Source organism: Canis lupus, chromosome 27, assembly GCF_011100685.1.
Source record: "Canis lupus familiaris isolate Mischka breed German Shepherd chromosome 27, alternate assembly UU_Cfam_GSD_1.0, whole genome shotgun sequence".
Lineage (NCBI taxonomy): Eukaryota > Metazoa > Chordata > Mammalia > Carnivora > Canidae > Canis > Canis lupus.
Genome location: NC_049248.1, coordinates 40,945,344 through 40,961,864, shown reverse-complemented (window position 1 = coordinate 40,961,864; position 16,521 = coordinate 40,945,344). Strand labels below are relative to the sequence as shown.

The window sequence follows — 16,521 nt, the reverse complement described above, 5'->3', positions numbered from 1 at the left end:
CTCAGCGGTTTGGTGCCTGCCTTCGGCCCAGGGCATGGTCCTGGAGTCCTGGGATGGAGTCCCACATTGGGTTCCTTGCATGGAGCCTGCTTCTCCCTCTGCCTGTCTCTCTCTCTCTCTCTCTCTCTCATGAATAAGTAAATAACAAGTAAATAAAATCTTAAAAAAAAAGAGAAAGAAGTAAGTAGGGATGCCTGGGTGGCTCAGCGACTGAGCACCTGCCTTCAGTCCAGGATGTGATCCTGGAGTTCTGGGATCAAGTCCCACGTCGGGCTCCTTGCATGGAACCTGCTTCTCTCTCTGCCTATGTCTCTGCCTCTTTCTCTTTGTGTCTCTCATGAATGCATAAATATTATCTTTTAAAAAAGAAGCAAGCAAGTCATAGAAGTTAAGTGTTCAGCACAGAGTTGGGCACTTGGATTCTCAGTAAATACCACTGCGGCTGCTCTTCCTGTGTACGCCTTTGGTCTGATCGTTGAAGTTGCATTCTGTGAGTGCAGAGCCCTCTAGTGTTCACTGCGTGAGTTACATCTCGTAGATCTCAGATCTCCTTCCCCTTCAGATCTTTCTAATAAAATAAAACATTTAAAAAAAAAAATAAAATAAAATAAAACATTTAGTTAAATCATAACAGTATAGGAGATAGAAATTCTAATTGGAGCTATCTAGGGTAAATGTGGGCAAGTCGAAGGCTGTAGTGTTCTAAGAGCAGAAGCCCATCTCTCCTGGGGTTACTTTGGGCTATTGTGTGTGATGTTCAGGATTAAATTTTTGGTCTATCCTCAGGCTCTGTTTGAAGAGAACTGAACATACATTCAGAGAGAGAAGCCAGCCCTACAGCCACGTGGTATTGAAACCCAAAAGCTGCCAATGGGAAGATGACAAGGGAGAGGGCGTTTAGACACTTCCTGGTATCTACCTAAACCTTGCAAAGTTTAGGGTCTGTTTGTTAAGATTTTCTTTATGAGGGCAGCCCTGGTGGCTCATTGGTTTAGCGCCGCCTTCAGCCCAGGGCCTGATCCTGGAGACCCAGGATGAGTCCCACATGGGGCTCCCTGCATGGAGTCTGCTTCTGTCTCTGCCTGTGTCTCTGCCTCTCTCTCAATCTCTGTCTCTCATGAATAAATAAGTAAAATCTTAAAAAAAAAAAAGATTTTATTTATGAGACACACACACACACACACACACACATAGAGGCAGAGACACAGGCAGAGGGAGAAGCAGGCTCCATGCAGGGAGCCCCATGTGGGACTCCATCCTGGGCCTCCAGGATCACACCCTGGGCTGCAAAGTGGCGCTAAACCGCTGAGCCATTGGGGCTGCCCCAGGTCTGGGGTTTTTTGGGGTCTGGGGTGGGGCTGGTGAATGATGAACCATAAGATCAAAGAGAAACCAAGTAAACATACAATTTGGGGTAGAGAAGGCTCGGTGGATGACAAGGAGGTTGGGGGGGGGGGGGCTAGGAGGAGGAAAGAAGCAAAATTAGGAAGGTAGCCCAATACCTGGCCAAAATCCCAAGGGCAAGAAAATAAGGAAGCCAGGATCCTATTTGGAATGTCGAGAAAACAGGTGCCACAGCCCAGGTGATACCACCTTGCAGGAAGAACTCTGTAACCCGCTTATGGGCTCATTTTGAGTTGGCCCAGTAACTGGGGGTTGTTCCTGCGGGACCAACGTTGCTAAAACGTCCTCCTGAATCTGGGATAGTCCCACACAATGCATTGTCCCACCCTCATTGTGAAATACTAGGCTACTCCTGTAACCGAGCCTTTAGTTTGCCTACCTGTAAAATGGACTTAATGTATCTCGGATTTTTTTTTTTTTTTTTTTTTTTTGCAAAAGTCCTTTTCCACAAACGGCACAGTATGTGTTGTTATTGCAGTTGTTAGTTACAATTAAGCGCTCTCGATATCTAAGGAAGCCCCTGAATTCCTTCGGCGGAAGCCCCAGGCCATGGCAGCCTAGGAGCACCGCGCGGCGAGAGCACCTTAGGCTTGGAAGCACACCCACAGAAAACGGAGTCCCGCAGGCTCAGATGTTTGGCGGACCACATTGCCCAGCAGACCCCTCGTCCCGGGGCCGGCGCTCGCGCGGTGCATTATGGCATTCGTAGTCCTCAGGCCTTCGATGTCGGCCCGCCGTCTCGCACCAGGAACTCGCCTTCCCAGCTTGCCGCGCGCGGCCGGGGATGCAGCTCGGCGACCAGGAAACGGGAAAGATGGCGGCTGCTCGGCGACGTTGAGGCCGCGTTGGGCGGTTCAGACTCAGAGTGGTGAGTCCCGAGCGTTGGAGGCGGTCCCCGCGAGCTTGCAGAGAGGGCGAGAGTGGGGGCACGGCGGTGGCCCCTGCCTCCGGGACGAGGCGGGGAAGAACGCTTCAGGGTAGAGGGGGGAGCCCGGAGAGCTCTGGCGGGCTGGAGCGAAGGGGCGCGGGCCCCGGGGCGGAGTATTGGCTCCTGGGGACACAGGCCAGGTCCCTGGACGATGTTACGGGCCAGACCTCTGCCCATGAGCGCGGCCCCTATGATACCCTCTATCCGAGCTTATCCTTCATGTTTCGAGTAGCCCTTGCTCCAGCCAGACCGGAACTTTGGCTTTTCTCCCAGAATCAGTCATGCTTTCCCGCCTCTGCGCTTCCGTATTATTTCTTTTGCTGGGAATGACTTTTCCGCGCCCTCAATTACACATCTTCCAATTCTACCTGCACTGAAATGCTCAAGAGCCACTTCCTCCACAGATCTTTCCAAATCCCCTTTTGTAAATGAAAGGAAACTTCTTTGAATTCCTATAACACTTCATCTGAGCCTTCGTCTTGGTAAGTACCTGGTACCCTCTATTGTTCTGTAACCTTCCTTTGGACGGGATCTTCCTGATTTATTTCCTTTTGTAACTCAACACGACATCCAGCACAGTGCCTTGCATATAGTAGATGCTTGTTAACTACCTAATTGGGTAAGAGAAAGAATCTGCCCCCTTTATCCTACAAGACCTGAGGAACCCAGAGACCGGGAGGTTTGCAAGGAAGGCTGCTGGGAAGGGATGACCCCGGCGGGCCTGCTTATCAGGCCCTTGTGAGAAGTGTAGCCTATAATAAAAGTTGCCTATATTTACTGTTTCTTTTATTCTCACTTCTCATTCTCTTCTAAACTCACTGCACTCAGGCTTCTACTTTCTCCAGGCCATCAAAACAGCTCTCGTCAAGGTCACCAACAATCTTAATTTTTCCAAATGCAGGGATCACTCCTCTTTCTCCTAGTCTTTTTCTGCTTGGAAAAGTTGATCACTACCCCCCCGCCAGCCAACACACTTTTGGCTTCTGTGATGTCACACTTACTTTTTTCCTGCTTTCTTAACAGCTTTTGCTTCTTCTTCTTTTTTTTTTTTAAGATTTTTTATTTATTTATTCATGAGATTTGGGGGTGGGGGGCTGTAGAGACACAGGCAGAGGGAGAAGCAGGCTGCATGCAGGGAGCCCGACTTAGGACTCGATCCCAGGTCTCCAGGATCAGACCTGGGCTGAAGGCGGCGCTAAACCACTGAGCCACCCAGGCTGCTCTGGCTTTTGCTTCTTTACAGTCTTTTTTTTCTGGTTCCTCCTTTGCCTGACCTCTAAATGTTACAGTGTTCCAGAGCTTAATCCTGGTTCTCTCCTGTTTCCTTCCTTTAACTGGACTGTCTACTCTGGTAATGTTATTTAGTGTTCCATGGCTTTGAGAAGTTATCTATATATCGGTGACTCAAATTTTTGTCTCCAGGTTCTCCTGAGTTCTAGAATTGCATTTTCAAAACGAAACTTTTGATTTCCTCCTAAATCTGTTCCTTCTCCAGTTATTTCTGGTCGTTAATGACTCCGTGAACCGTTAGTTTGGTCAAGCTGTAAATTTGGGACGTATTTCTGTGTCTCCTCTTTCCCTTTCTCCTTTCATCAGTAAGTCCTATTAGCTCTGTTTCCAAGTATTTCCTGAAGCTTTCTACTTCTTCCCGTCTCCGTTGCCACTTTCCTAGAACAAGCTACTGTCACCTCTTGCCTAGACTACTAAATGGCATTCTCAGTGATTTTGTTTCTACTCTTGCCTCACTATTCTGTACTTTCTTGCCAGTCACCAAATTCTTTAAAAGTGTAAAATTAGATCACATCACTTCCTGTTGAACACCCCTTAAGGTTCCCATTGCTGTTAGATTGAAATTCGAGTTCCTTCCCCCTGGCCTAAAACACATTTCCATGATCTGACTCTGGACTATCTCCCTAAACTCATGTTGAATCATCTTCCCCTTGGTTCACTGTCACTCAACCACACAATTTTTAAGGCAAACATGCTGAGCTAGTTCTTGCCCCAGTGTCTTAATACTTGCTGTCTCTTCTACCCAACAAGATCTTTTCCCTAATCTTCATAGTCTCTTTTCCAGCATTCAAATCTCAGTTTACACGGCATCTAAAAAATTCTTTCCTGAGCCCTCGCTCATTCCTACTTTGCCCCATCATATCCACTCTGTTTTGTTCTGTTTATTAACTGTCATTACTATTTGAAATTCTCTTATTCTGCTTGTTATCTGCTTCATTGGAACTTAAGCGTTATGAGATTAGAGATTGTTTACTGCCATTATCTCCAGTAGGTAAAACAGTTTCTGGTGCCTACCAGGTGCTCAGTGAATATTTGTTGGAAGAGTGAGTGATGTCCAGGATGCTTTATAGAGAAGAGACCTTTCTTCTGGATTGTTTTCTTAGGGTTCTAAGTAGAAGAGATATAAGTATAATTGCATGATGTACTGCTGTAGAACACTCAGTCGTTTCTCAGACAGTTGTGAAACAAAATGGGTTGTCTTCACCTTTTGAAAGTACTACTTGTTCATTTTTCTCTTCTTTATACGTTATCCTTTCTTAAAGGTATATGGCAGGAAATTAAATGAGGAAAGGAGATTGTAAGCAAAAGCCTAGGGAGCTGATATTCCAACTGAACCGCTAGAAGATAAAATAAGTTCTGGGTCTTAGGGATGGTGGTGATGGTGATGAAGTAGAGGTAGATTCAGACTTGGTGTCATTTTGGCTCCTGGCTGAAGCAGATTTTGTAGTCTGAAGGACAAGTGACAGTGGGACATGATGTTCAGTGTCCCCCAGGCAGGAGGGGAAAGGAACAAATTCCTGCTGAAATCTTTCATGGGACGGGGTAATGGTCAGGGCTGTGAGAATCTGCGTAGACTGTCAGGATGTTTGTGACCTTTAGTTTTTGGTAACTTTTTTTCTTTCTATTCTGAAATAAAGATTCAAAAAAAAAAAAAAAGAAAAGAAAAGGAAGAAAGATTCACAGTAAGTTGCAAAAAAAAAAAAAAATAATGCATACCCTTCACAAAGTTTTCCCGTTGCGAAATGAGAAGTACATTTCTCATTAATCTGGGTGAAAGTAAGTTTGTATCTCCATTTAAATTTAGGTATTCTTTGAGGTGCTGATGATAACCCCAAATCTCAAAGCTAAACTCTTTTTCTTTCCTCTTTTGAGCTTTCTTTACGAGCTCAAGAGAACTTACCTCCCTTAGTCGTGTATGTGTTGACTGATCCCAGTGGACTGGCAGACCGACTAGACTCCTAAAGCAAAGACTAGACTCTAGGAGCAAAATGGGATGCTTCTAGAGGTAGCTGGTATACTGTTCACTCACTAGCATTTCTTTTAATGCTCTTGCCGTTTAATTATAAAAATAAGATATATTCATTGTATATTTATATTTAATTTTTATTTATTTTAAAGATTTTGGTTATTTACTTGACAGCGCGAGAGATCACAAGCAGGAGGAGCAGCAGGACTAGCGGCAGAGGGAGAAGCAGGCTCCCCTCTGAGCAGGGAGCCCAGTGTGGGGCTCAAACCCAGGACCTGGGACAATGACCTGAGCCAAAGGCAGACACTTAATCAACTGAGCCCCAGTATACCTTTAAAAATGAATATATAGGGGGATGCCTGGGTGGTGCAGTCTGTTAAGCATCTGATTCTTGCTTTCAGTTCAAGTCCTGATATCAGAGTTGTGAGATCGAGCCTTACATCGGGCTCCCTGCTGAGCACAAAGTTGGCTGAAGTTTCTTCCTCTCCTTCTCCCTTTGCCCTTCCCCCCATGCTGGCATATGCATACTCTCGCTCTTTCAAATAAATAAATCTTTAAGAAGAAAACCAGACGTGAATATATACAAAAAGGAATCACAGAGGGACAGTGTAGTATAATGAATGAGTCTCTGAAGCCAGACCACCTAGCACTCTGTCACTTACCACCTGTGTGTCCTCAGGCAAGTTACTTTATATACCTGAGCTTCCATTTCCTCATCTGTTAAGTAGGCATTCTAGTATATCTACCTCATAGGGTTGTTTTGAGATTAATCAGATTATATATAAGCATTATATATATCGATTATACATGGGGCACCTGGGTGGCTCAGTCAGTTAATCTATAGCCTTCGGCTCAGATCGTGATCCCAGGGTCCTGGGATCAAGCCCAATGTGAGCTCCATATGAGCCCACATCAGGCTTCCTGCTCAGCGGGGAGTCTGCTTCTCCCTCTGCTCCTTCCCTCTGCTCATGCTGTCGCTCGCTCTCTCTCTCTTTCTCTCTCTCTCTCAAATAAAATCTTAAAAAAAAAAAAAAAAGATTATACATACACAGTTTAGAATAGTACCTAGTACATAGTAAGTATTCCTCTTATCCATGACAGATGGCAGGAGAGCTGGCTGACAAAAAGGACCGGGATGCATCACCTTCCAAGGAGGAAAGGAAGCGATCTCGGACTCCTGAGAGAGAGCGAGATAGAGACCGGGACCGGAAGTCTTCCCCATCTAAAGACAGGAAGCGGCATCGTTCAAGGGATAGGCGTCGGGGAGGCAGCCGTTCTCGCTCCCGTTCCCGTTCTAAGTCTACGGAAAGGTAAAGTGTAACTTTGTATGTCTTATATGGGAAGGGAGAGTACATTTCAAACGTCTTCATTCTTGGTTCTTCTGATGCCTCCAGTATTAGGATGTTAGTCTTTCATATTTCTCTACCTCTAGTGATCTAGTAGCTCTTAAAAGTTAAGAGGGAGGGGCTCCTGGGTGGCCCAGTGGTTGAGTGTCTGCCTTTGGTTTAGATCATGGGTGCTGCATCGGGCTTCTCGCAGGGAGCCCACTTCTCTCTCTACCTGTGTCTCTGCCTCTCTGGGTGTCTCTCATGAATAAATAAAATCTTTAAAAAAATGGTAAGAGGAAACTTGTAAGATGAAGGTCCAGGTGGTCGAGGAAGATTGTTCCTCTCTTCACATGGGTGATGGCCTATCGTTACCATTAATGCTTAGCAGTACAACCCTGATCTAGAAGACTTTCTTCGAATTCCCTCATAGCTTCTCCTGGACACACTCCAATTTGTAAAATATTACTTTGTGTAGAAAAGAGCATGAGAACCTCTTTAGGGCTGCAGTGAAGCTGGATACTTTTAAAATAACACATGATTTCTTAAACTTGCTGTCTTTAGAGAGCGAAGGCATAAAGAACGAGAACGGGATAAGGAGCGTGATCGGAATAAGAAGGACCGAGACCGGGACAAGGATGGGCATAGACGGGACAAGGACCGTAAACGATCCAGGTACCTGAGGGAATGGGGGTAGGCTTTAGGAGAATGCTCCCATCTCTTCCTCTCTGCCTTGGAGCTGGCTCAGTGTCATAGGAAAGAAAGTTCTTAGTGACTCCTACCGGTAGTGATAACAGCTGGCTTTTTTAGAAGGCATGTATCCTTCGCTGCTATAACCAGTTACTGAAGTCACAACTATTTGAGGGTCACCTTGTTCTTAAAGGTTAGAAATTAGTTGAAGAGGCTTACCAGCCTACGAAACATTCTCTTAGCTCCGTTGGACCATTCATTCAGGTTTCTATACAAGATAGCATATATTTGTTAGGATAGCATAATGCCCCAGTACCTTGATCTGTTTCCCTTGGAAACTTTGTATGCAAAGTTTTTATTAGGCTCTGAGTGCGTAAGTTAGAATTCAGGGCAAAGGACACAATTCCCATAACAAATACAGGGGCTTGTTGAAGATCTCTTGTAGATTGGGCTTGTAGCAGTTGTGGGGGAAGGATCACTGGGACTGGTAGGAAGGAAGCATGGGGAGGGAACCTACAGAGCAGTATTGGGGAAGGGTGGATGGTTGGAGGGGACCTTGTAGACTAAATTTATTGTGTATTATAAAATTGAGCAAGATTTTTTTTTCAATGTGTATGTGCTATTTGGAAGAGAGATTTTTGCCCTCAGTAGTGAAGACCCACTTGTGAGAAGAGATTAGTCTTGGAAAAGGAGATTCAGTAGAATGGGGCCAAGCAAGGCCATCATTAGATTTCAGAGCGGACAGAGTGACCATGCCTGCAAAGGGAGCTTCAGGGCATGATGGGTGGCCATGGGCCAGTCTTGTTGAGTCATGGAAAAACTTCATCCTCTTTGGGGCTCAGCCTGACCCTCTTCAAGGAGCGGGGGTAAGACAGTGATATGGACCTCTCCTGTTCCTTTTCTTTAAAGTTTATCTCCTGGGCGAGGAAAAGATTTTAAATCTCGGAAAGACAGAGACTCTAAGAAGGATGAAGATGATGAACATGGTGATAAGAAGCCTAAGGTAATGGGCAGCCCGGGTAGCTCAGCGGTTTAGCGCCGTCTTCGGCCCAGGGTGTGATCCTGGAGACCCGGGATCGAGTCCCACGTCAGGCTCGCTGCGTGGAGCCTGCTTCTCCTTCTGCCTGTGTCTCTGCTTCTCTCTCTCTCTCTCTCTCTCTCTCTGTCTCATGAATAAATAAAAAAAAATCTTTTAAAAAAAGAAAATCCTAAGGTAAAGGAGAGGAAAGATTTCTCTCATCTTCCTCTTCAGTTTGTTCTCCATTACTGATCCTTTATGTACTGAAGTCCTGTGTTTCATCTTCAGGCTCAGCCGTTATCCCTGGAAGAACTTCTGGCCAAGAAAAAGGCTGAGGAAGAAGCTGAGGCAAAGGTGAGAATGTGGAGGTCTCTGTTAGTTGGCAGAGCTGCTAAAGCATCACAGACTGAGGCACATAAACAGTTCTGGAGGCTAGAAGCTAAGATCATGGTATCCGTAGGGTTGTTTCTTTGAGGCCTTTCTCATTGGCTTGTAGGTGGATGTCTTCTCTGCCCTCACACGATCTTCCCTCCGTGTGGGCGTGCCCCCAGTGTCTCTGTCCACTTAGGAGGACACCCGTCACATTGGTTTAGTGTCCACCCGAAGAGCCTCATTTTACCTTAAGCACTTCTTAAAGGTTCTGTCTCCAAATATAGTAATATTCTAAGGTCCTAGGGGTTAGGGTTTTGACATACAAATTTTGAAGGGGACAGGCCATAGTGGGGTCCTAGACCTATGTGTGTTTTCCATAACAGGTGTAATGCCTGAGCAGATATTGTTGGGCTCCCTGCCAATTCTGCAACAGTGGTGCGATTATACCCTGCTCCTGTGTCCTTTGTTTACAGTTCCAATCTATTTTGTAGCCCAAGTTCCTCTCCAAAGCAGAACGAGAGGCTGAAGCCCTAAAGCGACGGCAGCAGGAGGTGGAGGAGCGGCAGAGGATGCTTGAAGAAGAGCGGAAGAAAAGGAAACAATTCCAAGACTTGGGCAGGAAAATGTTGGGTTCGTTTTCCTCCCCGTGTAGCCCTTGGATGGGTTAGGAGAGGGTGGGAGGGGATTGTCACTCTTGAGAGCCAGAAACCAGTTTGCTCTGGAGTTTGGAAAAGGGAGGGTGTGGGAGTTGATGAGAAAAAGACCTTTGTGTCAGGTCTCCATTTCCCTTGTATTGTAAATCTCCCACTTCTCGTTTGGTGTCTGTTGTCTGGATCCTCTCCATGCCCTCTCTTTTCTTGCACTGAGCTCTTCTGCAGCTTTGCTTTCCTTGATCTGCAGAAGACCCTCAGGAACGGGAGCGTCGGGAACGCAGGGAGAGGATGGAGCGGGAAACCAATGGAAATGAGGATGAGGAAGGGCGGCAGAAGATCCGGGAGGAGAAGGATAAGAGCAAGGAACTGCATGCCATCAAGGTGCGGGCCTTGCTTCGGTATTCACTTCCCGCGCCACGCACACAGAAGTTTGGTCTTGTTATTTGGCCATTCTGCTCTCTGCATGTGAGGTCGGGGTGGGCCTCCAGCTTTGCCTTCTGTCCCTGGGCAGGAGCGTTACCTTGGTGGCATCAAGAAGCGGCGCCGAACGAGGCATCTCAATGACCGCAAGTTTGTCTTCGAGTGGGATGCATCCGAGGACACATCCATCGACTACAACCCCCTGTGAGTGGCTTTGGGGCCTGAGCACTAAGTCTTTTACACTAGGCGGTTCCCGGAGAGAACTAACTGGTGACCACAGAAAGAGAAGTAAGATTCTGGGACGGGGACAATGGTAGGCGCGTAGCTGGCCAGCTCTCCAGGCGAGGGAAGACTGGCTGGAAAGGTGTTGGTATCGGCACCTGTCCGTAGTCCGCCCTTCCCTCCTGCTGCCCCAACAGCTTCTCTCTTTTTTTTCTTCCTTTGTCTCAATCTCAGATACAAAGAACGACACCAGGTGCAGTTGTTGGGGCGAGGCTTCATTGCAGGCATTGACCTGAAGCAGCAGAAACGAGAGCAGTCTCGTTTCTATGGAGACCTAATGGAGAAGAGGCGGACACTGGAAGAAAAGGAGCAGGAGGAGTGAGTGGGAAGGCTAGGGGCGGTTGGGCAGAGCCCAGAGCCTACAAAAAGGAGCTGGAGGTTACTGATCCCACTCGCTCCTCACGTCCTGCTCCAGGGCCAGACTCCGCAAGCTCCGTAAGAAGGAAGCAAAGCAGCGCTGGGATGATCGGCACTGGTCCCAGAAGAAGTTAGATGAGATGACGGACAGGGACTGGCGGATCTTCAGAGAGGACTACAGCATCACCACCAAAGGTGGCAAGATCCCCAATCCCATCCGGTCCTGGAAAGACTCTTCTCTGCCCCCGCACATCTTGGAGGTCATCGATAAGTGTGGCTATAAGGTAAAGAGAGGCAGACTGGCCCAGAAGATCTGACTTGTTCCTATATTCTAGGGGAATCATACTTACTTTGGGAACAGGAAGCTTTGTTCCTTTGTTCCTCTGTTTCGTGCCTTCTCTGCCGGGGAGCACTAACGTGATGCTGTCACTTTCTGGTGGGAGTATTAGCCTTTGTTGACTGTGTTTCCTTGCTGTGAACTGGTGTCCTCCTCCTGTGCTGGCTCATGTGCCCACTCTGTCAGCAGTAGCTTGGGTAGCAGAACTCCATCTGTACCTATTACTCCCTCTGGGTCACTGCAGGAACCAACACCTATCCAGCGTCAGGCAATCCCCATTGGGCTACAGAATCGCGACATCATTGGTGTAGCTGAGACTGGCAGCGGCAAGACAGCGGCCTTCCTCATCCCACTGCTGGTCTGGATCACCACTCTCCCCAAAATCGACAGGTGAAGTCAGCTGGCACCAGCTGGAGTAGATTTGGCTAGGTGGGAAGGGTCACAGTGGCAAATAAGCATTTGGTTTTCTTTCTTTCTTTCTTTTCTTTCTTTTCCTTCCTTCCTTCCTTCCTTCCTTCCTTCCTTCCTTCCTTCCTTCCTTCCTTCCTTCCTTCCTTCCTTTCTTTCTTTCCTTTCTTTCTTTCCTTTCTTTCTTTCCTTCTTTCTTTCCTTCTTTCTTTCTTTTTTCTTTTCTTTCTTTTCTTTTCTTTCTTTCTTTCTTTCTTTTTTTAATGAGTTTTATCTACCTCTGTATTTATGTATTTTAAGTAGGCTCTATGTCCAGCATGGAGCCTAGCATAGGGCTTGAACTCACAACTCTGAGATCAAGACCTGAGCTGAAATCAAGAGTTAGATGCTTAACTGAGTGAGCCACCCAGATGCCCCTATTTTTAAGTAATTTCTACACTCAGCATGGGGCTTGAGCTCACAACTCCACAGTCCGGAGTCACATGCTCTTCCAACTGAGCCAGCCTGGTGCCCCCATTTGTTTTGCTTTTTAAGTTATAATCAGAATCCCGGTTCTTTAGTCTGGGTCAGATATTAGGGAATAATTAGATCATGGTATCAAAGAAGTGTGTGATTTGGTTGGCAAGGACCACTCCCTGAAGAACATGGCTGTCCTGGAGTCTGTGACTTTTAAGTGAGATCTTTGCATCCTTTTCCCACCACCTTTCCCATCTCCATAGCTACCCTTAAGAGTTGACTTTGTCTTGCTCCTGTTTGTGGTTGGATGAGAACCAAAGCTCATGGAACTAAGGGATGCCCCATTTACCACAGGATCGAAGAGTCAGACCAGGGCCCTTACGCCATCATTCTGGCCCCCACTCGTGAGTTGGCTCAGCAGATTGAGGAAGAGACCATCAAGTTTGGGAAGCCACTGGGCATCCGCACTGTGGCCGTCATTGGCGGCATCTCCAGAGAAGACCAGGGCTTCAGGCTGCGCATGGGCTGTGAGGTTCGTTCACCTAGCCGGCAGCCAGCCTGCTGTGTGAGGGCTCTGACTTTGGGGGCTGTGTTTCTAGTTTCTGCCACGGATGGGCTGTGTAATGAAGAAAAGGACTGGCTTATATGTATGTGCTGTTACTTAGAACTTATGCACAGATAGGTAACGTGCACATTAATTCTACCAGCGACCGTATGAGAATAGGTAGGTTACCTCCATTGTACAGATGAGGCTGAGGCTCAGGTCACAGCTGGCGAGGAGAAGAGCTGAGATCCATATCCAAAGCCCGCCAGATCATGCCTTCTCGGGGTGAGGGGAAGATAACTTTTTATAAGAATTCTGATGCAGGAATTGAGTCTTTGCAGACTTTTTGGTATAATCCCTTTATGTAACCTTCTCCGTAGTTGCCCTTGGTTCCTCTTCTGTGTAAGAAAGTTCCTTCTGATTTTGCTCTTCTGTCTAACCTTCTGTACTTTACTCAGAAAACCTATTTATCCCTAAAAAAAATCCAAGGTAACAACAAGGGATTTCATGCCAGTTCTTATGAACCTTTGCTGCCAATCCTAACTGGAGGTTGGGGTCCAAGTTCCTTAGCATTGGAGGACTGTTGCCCAAGGGGATGGATAGTTCACAGGAGGGAGGAGAAAGAGATACATGCTAGGGCTGCATGTGTTTCCACTGTGCCCTCCAGATTGTCATCGCTACCCCAGGACGTTTGATTGATGTGCTGGAGAACCGTTACCTTGTACTGAGCCGCTGTACCTATGTGGTTCTGGATGAGGCAGATAGGATGATTGACATGGGCTTTGAGCCAGATGTCCAGAAGATCCTGGAGCACATGCCTGTCAGCAACCAGAAGCCAGACACAGATGAGGCTGAGGACCCTGAGAAGATGTTGGCCAACTTTGAGTCGGGAAAACATAAGTACCGCCAAGTAAGGCTGCTTCGCTAGGCTGGGAAATGGGGGCGAGTTGCCAAAACTGCTCTGAGGCCCTTCTTGCCCTGGATGGGCCCAGAGTACATTTACCAGCATGTCAGTCCTCCGACAGTCCTAGCTGTGTAGCCATGGGCTGTGCCCTGGAAAATCATTCCAAGGCATTATGCTGCTCCTTACCATGGGTGCCAGCAGATGCTCTCAGCCCTTCCTGTCATCATAGGATGTAAAGGACCTTGGTGAACAGGTACTGAGGAAAGAAGGGGGAAGGCAGAGGACACCGTTTCCTACGGTGGGGTTGTCAAAGCCTACTCAATGGCTCGCTGTAGGTTCTTTAGCCCAGGCTACGCTGGCTGTGCTGATGGGGGATATGTGGTGGTGTCCGCCGGGGCCCAGGGCTGAGCTTCCTGTTTTCATAGACCGTCATGTTCACGGCCACCATGCCCCCGGCGGTGGAGCGTCTGGCCCGGAGCTATCTTCGGCGACCGGCTGTGGTGTACATTGGCTCTGCGGGCAAGCCCCACGAACGTGTGGAACAGAAGGTCTTCCTCATGTCAGAGTCAGAAAAGAGGTACGGGGGCAGCTGAACCAAGAAAAATGTGATGGAGAAGGAGCTTTTTTCAGTACGGGGGATGGAGGGTAAATGTTCTGTCGTGTTGGAGAACGGCTGTTTTCTTGTTCGGGGTGCCATGGGTTTAAGGTCCTGGAATTGGTGTTGGTAGATCCAGGTGGGCATCCCACTCAGAGGTACGCCTCTAATGTTTCTCCTCTTACTCTTCTCCCCAGGAAAAAGCTGCTGGCAATCTTGGAACAAGGCTTTGATCCACCCATTATCATTTTTGTCAACCAGAAGAAAGGCTGTGATGTTTTGGCTAAATCCCTGGAGAAGATGGGGGTGTGTCTGGCAGGGGAGAACCAAATCTGCTCTCTTTGGTGGGGCATTCTAAAGATAGAGGGGCCCTCGAAGCCTCTTCCTTTCAGTTCTGTCCCACTCTTTGACCTCTTTAATATTCAAGTCAGGGCCAGAGGGAAAAGGGCAGTTTGATGGGGATGAGGGATGGGGTCTGTTGCTGTGATTCCCTGTCCGGACCAGCAGTGCCAGTCAGAGCTGTCTTGGGTCTTCCTCCAACGGGGCTGAGCCAGGGACAGGTTTTGAGCCACACATCCTGAGGCTGTGGAATAGTGGATCAAAATTCTTTGTGTTGATCTGTGTTTGGGAAAGGGGGTGGCATGGTCAGGAGGGAGATGTGGGTGATCGGTGTCCTTTACTCCTGCCGCTGGTGTCTGAAGGCAAGGGTGTGTCCTCTTAAGTGTCTTGGTCCCCGCTTGCCACCCTCAGCCTCATTCTCTTTGATGACTGCCCATCTCTCTGGCTTCACCTCCACCCGCCCCACAAGCTGCTTTACCTTTGAGCTGACTGACTGCCCCTGTCACCCCACACCCCGCCGTCCCCCTTTCCTTCCCCCAGCCTGCCTATCCTCTTGCTTTCCGTTGCCCTCATTCTCTCTCCTTCCTTCCCCTTCTACCCTACTGCTCTGCAGCCCTCCCTCTGTGTCTTCACTCCCTTAACTTCTGTGTCTTTCTGTGAGCCCTCTGCTCTTTCCTCACCTCCTCCTTCTTCCAACAGTACAACGCTTGCACGCTGCATGGTGGAAAAGGCCAGGAGCAGCGAGAGTTTGCACTGTCCAACCTCAAGGCAGGGGCCAAGGATATTTTGGTGGCTACGGACGTGGCAGGTCGTGGTATTGACATCCAAGATGTGTCTATGGTTGTCAACTATGATATGGCCAAAAACATTGAAGGTCAGTGCAGGGGAAGCAGCTTCCATCCGGGTAAAGGGAGGCTACTTGTTGGGTGCTCATTCCTCACAGCTCCGAGCCTGGGATTGCTTGTTCCAGTGAGACAAGCTCTGCTCTCTAGCTCTCATGGGTTTGTTGTCCCAGTACCTGGGACAGGTCTGTCCTAGAGGCAGGGGGGCTGCTCTCAGCCTGGGTGTGGTGGGACAAGTGCCGTCGGTGGTGGGGAGAGCACTGTGGGTGCTGCAGGGTCAGGTGGCACAAGTGATATCAACCCCGGGGTGGCGTGGGGTGGGTGGGTGATGCCTTCAGAAGGGAGGCCTGGTAGCCTCAGTGGCATTCCTCCCCCTCCCCAGATTACATCCACCGCATTGGCCGCACGGGCCGAGCTGGCAAGAGTGGTGTGGCCATCACCTTCCTCACCAAAGAGGATTCTGCTGTGTTCTATGAGCTGAAGCAAGCCATCCTGGAGAGCCCAGTGTCCTCCTGCCCCCCAGAGCTAGCCAACCACCCAGATGCCCAGCACAAGCCAGGCACCATCCTCACCAAGAAGCGCCGGGAAGAAACTATCTTTGCCTGACACAGCACTCTTCCCATCAGTTTAAGGGCATGTGCTGAAGCCCGTTCGTTCTTCAGGACCCTCACATCTCTCTTTCCAGGTCCTCACTCTTTCGGTCTTAGGAAACAATCAGATACCTTGGCCCACACCCTCAGGTCTGAAGGCCTGAGCATGGGGCAGCAGAAAGAGAGGAAACTGCTGGAGGGGCAGGGAGAACGAAGCAGCACAGGTGCTGGCCCAGCTCTGCCCCTCCTGAGGGCCTTGGGATTGCATTGGACCATCAGCTCTTGCCAGTCATGGGAGCCGCCAGGTGGCATTGCCTCACAGATTTGAACAAAAACCTGGCTGCCAGGCTGGTACCTCTTCGGCACGGACCTGACTGCAGAAGTGGCAGCAGTGTCGTTGCCCTCGGTGACCCCGGGGTGGGGGGGCGTCTGGCACCGTGAGCGTTAAGAACCTTGGACTATGTCATTTCGACAGCTCTTTGTCCTTTCGGATTATAAAAAAACAAGTTGAGAGCCTTGTTTAGAGCTTGCACGGCCCCTGTGCCAGGGGGTGCTGTGCACTCTAGGCATCCCTCACCCAGGGAATTTTTTTAGTAGATGTGGGGACAGGGTGAGCTGGCTGTGCCCATCTTGAAGTCACTGAGTGAAATTTTGTTTTTTATTCTCTGAGAAGATGAGTTTGTATGTTCTGCGAATAAACACATGAAGACGAAGGCCGTGTTGAATTCTAGCTACACTCCATCTCCCAGGTTCTCTCCGCTGCCACAGGAGATAGGAGGACAGCCCTTGCCTCGGTGGGTT

The 16,521-nt window shown here is 48.5% G+C and overlaps 1 protein-coding gene across 2 annotated transcripts; it reads left to right on the top strand.

The window, feature by feature from the left end:
- Nucleotides 1-2,139: 2,139 nt before the first annotated feature.
- DDX23 (DEAD-box helicase 23) lies at nt 2,140-16,433 on the top strand. Of its 2 annotated transcripts, XM_038577511.1 has the most exons (18): nt 2,198-2,272; nt 2,737-2,814; nt 6,690-6,898; nt 7,478-7,588; nt 8,513-8,606; nt 8,910-8,975; nt 9,485-9,623; nt 9,894-10,027; nt 10,158-10,270; nt 10,523-10,666; nt 10,764-10,989; nt 11,287-11,432; nt 12,261-12,438; nt 13,118-13,360; nt 13,780-13,931; nt 14,147-14,255; nt 14,988-15,162; nt 15,513-16,433. In XM_038577511.1, exons 3-18 carry the CDS (start codon nt 6,690-6,692, stop codon nt 15,734-15,736), a joined length of 2,463 nt encoding a protein of 820 aa, XP_038433439.1. In that variant the 5' UTR covers nt 2,198-2,272; nt 2,737-2,814; the 3' UTR covers nt 15,737-16,433. The 2 variants fall into 2 exon arrangements, with proteins under 2 accessions (XP_038433438.1, XP_038433439.1); XM_038577510.1 differs by lacking the exon at nt 2,737-2,814 and having other exon boundaries at nt 2,140-2,272.
- The last annotated feature ends 88 nt before the right edge of the window (nt 16,434-16,521 follow it).